The 6,000-nt window shown below is 38.4% G+C and overlaps 1 protein-coding gene and 1 non-coding gene across 2 annotated transcripts; one reads left to right on the top strand and one right to left on the bottom strand.

The window, feature by feature from the left end:
• Positions 1 to 269: 269 nt before the first annotated feature.
• Positions 270 to 1,794, bottom strand: LOC138892392 (uncharacterized). The gene is made up of 4 exons (XM_070176103.1): positions 1,491 to 1,794; positions 1,142 to 1,254; positions 985 to 1,058; positions 270 to 597 (listed from the first exon to the last, which is right to left on the bottom strand). Exons 1-4 carry the CDS (start codon positions 1,792 to 1,794, stop codon positions 270 to 272), a joined length of 819 nt encoding a protein of 272 aa, XP_070032204.1.
• Positions 1,795 to 1,882: 88 nt separating this feature from the next.
• Positions 1,883 to 1,989, top strand: LOC117278847 (small nucleolar RNA R71). Its single transcript, XR_004509208.1, has one exon. It is a non-coding gene; the product is annotated as a small nucleolar RNA R71 (small nucleolar RNA).
• The last annotated feature ends 4,011 nt before the right edge of the window (positions 1,990 to 6,000 follow it).

Raw genomic sequence — 6,000 nt, 5'->3', positions numbered from 1 at the left:
ACTAACATACATACAACATATAATTATCCCCCCTACCCCACACTTTAAGTTGTGGCATGTTCCCATGACACACAATTAAAAAGCATAAAGTAGAGTAAACTTCTCTGAATATCTAGTCGGGGTCTGAGTCAAAATCGGGCTCCATTCCACTTGCCCGAACCAGTGCACACATCCATGCAGACAGCTTCTTCTTAGCCTTTTTGGGGTACACCCCACACTTATCTTTTCCACTCGTTGTAGCCTTTTCTTTCGAACTTTTTACCTTTCATTCAGCACTTGCAGCTGGCTTCTCCTTTTTTAACCCATGTTTCTACATTCATCTCAAAATTTACAGTCTCCTCCCCCACTCTAAGCATGCGTTTTCTAGCATGTATGTCTAATATTGCTCTATCCGTTGCTAAAAATGGTCTTCCTAAAATGAGGGAGACCTCCTTATTCTCCTCCATATTTATTACAATAAAGTCCACAGGAAATACAAACTTATCTACCCGCACTAAAACATCTACCACTATCCCCTCGGGTATCAGAGTTGTTTGGTTAGCCAGCTGCAAAGATATTGGTACCGACCTTATCTCCCCAATCTCACTCTCTAACTTCCTGTAAATAGACAAAGGCATTAAATTAATTGAGGCACCAGAATCACATAAAGATTTATCAAATTTAATAGAGCCTAAAGAGCGAGGTATAGTAAAACTCCCTGGATCTCCAAATTTTTGTGGGAGTTTATTTTGCAAGATAGCACTGCAATGCTCTGTGAGTTTGACCACTGATGTCTCCTCGACCTTTCTTTTCTTTGTAAGGATCTCCTTCGAGAATTTTGCATAAGTTGGCATTTGGGAGAGCACCTCTATGAATGGCAAGTTTACATTAACCTGTCTCAGCATAGCTAGGAACCTCTCAAATAGTTTATACAGCTTCTCTCTATAAAGCTTTTGGGGAAAAGGTAAAGCATACATGGGCTTGCTCTCTTTATTAGATTCATACCTTCTCGAAGTGTCCTCCTTCTTCTTGTCAGCTCCCTTCTTTCCTGTCTTCTTTTTATCAACTTCATTTTTCAGCTGGTCCCCAATTTCTTTTTCAGGCACACTCTCTTTTTGGACCGGAGTGGGCTCTTCCAACACTTGTCGCTTCTCAGAGTTACAGCATTTACATTTTCTTTGGGGTTTCTTTCAGTGTCAGATGGCAAAGTACCTGGGATCCTCTCAGACAATATGGTTGCAATTTGTCCCACTTTCTTCTCCAAATTTCGCAACTCTATGCCAAGTTTTTGATAGGTGCACTATGAGCATCTAATCTCTCATTTGTCTTGACAATGAAGGACATCATTATATCTTCTAACCAAGATTGAATTGGTTATTGAGGGTGAAACTGCTGGCTTTGCTGATTTTGGAAAACAGGCGCCCCTTGTCCCTGAGGTCTGGCGTTATTTTGTTGCCATACATTTGCTGTACCTCCTGGTGAACTCCATGAAAATCCGGGGTGCCTCTAACCCATTGCATTAAAGTTGTAATTTCCAACAGCATTAACTTCCTCGGTTAAGGCTTGACACTCATGAGTAGGGTGTCCTCTTCCACAAATATCACATGTTGCATGAGTCTCACTCTGTATTGAGGCTAAGGTCAGCTTTTTAATTTCCTTCGCCATAGCATCAAGTTGTACCTGCACAGATGTGTTAGCATCAACCGGGTGAACACCATTCACCCGTCTTCTTTCAGCACTTTCACAGGGCCATTGATTTGCATCTTCAGATAATTCATAGAGAATAGTGAATATCTCCTCTGGTGTCTTCTTCATTAACGAACCTCCAACTGCATTGCTCAACGTTCTGTGTGAGGCCAGTGTCAACCGATCCCAAAAATCATGGAGTTGCATCCAGAGTTAAATACCACTGTGTTGACACTTTCTGACTATCTCCTTAAACCTCTCCCAAGCTTCAAAAACTGTTTCATTATCTTTCTGGCAGAAGTTATGGATCTCTCTTCTTAACTTGCCCGTTTTAGCTGAGGAGAAATATTTATCAAGAAATTTTCCGGTCATCTCCTCCCATGTTCGAATTGATCTTTGAGTCAAGCTCCAAAGCCACTGCTTCGCATCATCTTTTAGTGTGAAGGGGAATGCCCTTAGATAAACTACATCTTGTGAAACACCATTATATTGAAAGGTGTTCACGATCTCCTCGAAGTCCATTAGATGATTGTTTGGATTTTCGTTCATCTTTCCTCTGAAGAAACAACAGTTTTGCAGAGTTTGAAGCAACCCTTGCTTCAACTCGAAATTGTTTGCTGCAACTGGAGGAGGTCGAATGCTTGGCAAATCTTATTTATAGACCAGTCTAGAGTAATCACCCAGTGGTTTCCCAGCACCTGGAGTTATGTTTCTAAATAGGCCTGCACCCACGGGTTGATTTTGATTAAGTCTGTGACCCCTCTCTCCTTCATAAATACATTGTGCATCTCTAAAACCTGCTTCTTCAGTGTCTCATGCCACTTTTTCTCTTTGTTGGGCTGCCTCTCTCGCAGCCAGGTCCACATTATCTTCACCATTTCCGGCAATATCTTTGGTTGAGGATTGCCCAACCTTTTCTAATGCCTCGGTGAGATTTCCTTCCTTCTTCAGCTGTTGCAGTTGTTTTTCTATTTCTGGCTCGTATGGTAGCAATTCTTTCCCAGAAGATCGAGTCATGCACCAATCTAACCTGTAACCTGCGCACAGTCAAAGAACACCAACCTAAAAAAGGGAAAAACAAAAGAAAAAAAAATCCTGAATTAGCACTACAAACTATTTCAAAACTATTGATTTCCAATCCCCAGCAACGACGCCAAAATTTGACGAGCGCAAAACACACACCTATATATGCTCGCTAGTCAAAGATAGTATAGAAAATTATCGTATCCACAGGGATTGGAGTAAAACAGTATTTTCGTAGCTTGTAGCTAGATTGCTATCCAAGATGATCAACAATTGAGATTATACGATTAAGAACTAAAATTAACTAAGACTCTAGATCTAATTGACTAATGACAATTAAACAAAATTAAGCAAAGAAGATATCAATAGGAGAAAATATGGGTTGATTAGATAGGTGCAAGATAATTGTCTGGGATTTAACTCTTGCTAATTCACTTCTAATGTTCAAGTTTTTAGTAGAAACTCCTCTGTCGATTAAGTCTCAACATCACAATATGAACCAATTTATGCTCGGTGAAGATATGCACGAATTCGTAGTGGACTGGTCTTTAGGAGAACCTTTTTCGATTATCCTCCTAACTAGGTCTAAACAATAATTCAACTAGCCTCTTTCGATTACTAGGAAGAATCAATGAATTCAACCAACAAGATGATGCAAAAATATCACAAGTTATGCCTCTCTCGATTATATGAACATGTGAATATAGATGCAATAATTAAATCACCCAAAACAATTCAATACATAAAAACTAGAGTTAATATCCACAAACAATCATCAAAACACCAAATCCATCAATCCCTAAAACGAACTACTCCATAGATATGGAGTAATTCATCACAAATATAAAGAAAAGCATTAAACGATCCAAACTCTTGTCTTGAGTGAGGATTGAATGATGAACTCCTTGTGCTTTGGCTTCTCCACCTTCTCTCTAGCCTCCTTAGGTCATAGATGTGTCAAAAGTCCAGAAAATACCGTTTTTGCATGTATTTATACCAAGTAGGGTCGGAGCCAAATGAAATCACCCTTTCCTAGCCGAAATAGGAAAACTTGCAAACTTATTGTATTTCATGTGTCGCAGGGTGCGTAGCATTAGTGCTTTTTTCTGACAAATCCCAAAAACCTAGTCTCTTAAGTTTGCTATTTTCTGATAGATTTTTACATTGATGCGTTGCACTCTGCGTCGCAAGGTGCATTTTTTCAACAGATTATTCTTCCTTGAATTTTGACGCCCAGAAGTGATCCTCGACCCCTGAACATGATTCCGGCTTATTCCTTTGGGCTTTTACTAAGACCTCAAAGCTCCAATTATCTCGAATTAGTTCCATAACATCTACATAGCTCGGAATCACTTCTACAAGGCATAAAGCACACAATTAGTGCAAAACACTAGCAATTAATGCTCAAACTCAATTAAAGTGCAGTAAATTGGAATGTAATAAGGGACTAAAACACAAGATTATAGCCTACCATCAACACTCCATACTTAAATCATTGCTCGTCCTCGAGAAATCACACCACACGTTATATAGACACAACCTTACGAAGCAACTCTTCTAACTCATTATACCAAGAATATTTAAAATAAACTAAGCATAATAGTGTAACATCTTCACCTCAAGAATTGAGTAAAAAGCACCATGCAGTATTTACAACTCACTCACTTACTCTAATATAGAGGTCAACAACATTGCCTTTCCTTCATGAATCAAGTGCCCTCACAATAATAGACAGTAGTTCCGCACACAATAAAAGTTAAGAATAATTAGGAACTCAAGATAAAAAGAATTCACTCACTCTTAGAAACAACATTCATATGCCACAAAAGATGCACCATAGACTTGCCCGTAGTGTACTACTCAACTAATCGAGCCCATTCAGTCAAGGATCAAATAGGACTTTCATTGGTTGTAATGTAAGCTGCGGGACGGGTAGGATACATTTAGATATAAGAGTGACTATACCTCCCTAAGCACTTTAACACATACATTCATTGTTCGAAACCCCAGACTAATGTCAAACTATAACTCCACCTTCATATCAATAGTATATTAATTCCTAACTAATTTATGCACAATTACATCATACGTAACCACTATCAAGGAATATTTTTCACAATCGTACAATTAATCTCTTTATTTATTTATTTTCAATTCAAGTGGCTCTTACTTTTTCAAAACAATGCACCCTTTTCCTTATTTCAATAGTTCCACTCGAAAGCCCAACCAACACCCCACACTTTAACTTTTACAAAGTTCATACCAAATTCAAGTGCTCACAGGAGGCAAATGGTTCAAATAGATAGTCAATTCAAACAAATGGGTAAGGCTTATAATGTGGTTGCCAAAAGAAACAGGATTACATGCTCAACGGGGTTTAAAAAGATACATAACAATTATGTGGATAAAAGCATATAATTGGCGCAACAAAGAAATGCCTATATCACTTCCCAAACTGAAAAAAACTACTATTTCGCTTTGCAAACACACGGGGTAAGTTCTAGACATCAAATACAATGCACAGAATAACACAAATACCTCACACACACATGGCACATAAATCACTCAAGATTGGATGATCAAGACTCTCTAGTCAAAGCAGTTAAGCAAAGTTAAACTTATACAATTTAAGGTGCTTATGCCAGAGTCAAAATCTGAGCCTAAGCATCACAACTAAAGCACTCACTATTCTCAAAGTATATAAAGTCAAGAGACATTGCTTCCAATTCAAATCATAGCCCAAGGTTTCCTACTTCTAAAAAAAACTAACTACACCTGGTTCAAACAAAACCCTTGGAAAAGAACTGCGGCACAAAGAAAAACCAAGGGGAAATTATTGCACTACCTAACAAAAGAAAATCTTTTTGTCTTTTTCTTTCTACTTAAATCCCTCAAGAAACCTGTCGAATGATATCCATTGTCGAGAAAAGTTGAAAATTTTAAAAAAAAGATGTTTTTTTTCAATTTTACAAAACAAAAACTAAAACTAACATACATACAACATATAATTATCCCCCCTACCCCACACTTTAAGTTGTGGCATGTCCCCATGATACACAATTAAAAAGCATAAAGTAGAGTAAACTTCTCTGAATATCTAGTCGGGGTCTGAGTCGAAATCGGGCTCCATTCCACTCGCCCGAACCAGTGCACACATCCATGCAGACAGCTTCTTCTCAGCCTTTTTGGGGTACACCCCACACTTATCTTTTCCACTCATTGTAGCCTTTTCTTTCGAATTCTTCACTTTCCATTCAACACTTGCAGCTGGCTTCTCCTTTTTAACCCCTGTTTCTATATTCATCTCAAAAG

This window comes from Nicotiana tomentosiformis, chromosome 5 (assembly GCF_000390325.3).
Source record: "Nicotiana tomentosiformis chromosome 5, ASM39032v3, whole genome shotgun sequence".
Classification (NCBI taxonomy): Eukaryota; Viridiplantae; Streptophyta; class Magnoliopsida; order Solanales; family Solanaceae; genus Nicotiana; species Nicotiana tomentosiformis.
The sequence above is the reverse complement of the archived record's forward strand: the minus strand, read 5'-3'. Positions and strand labels throughout refer to the sequence as shown.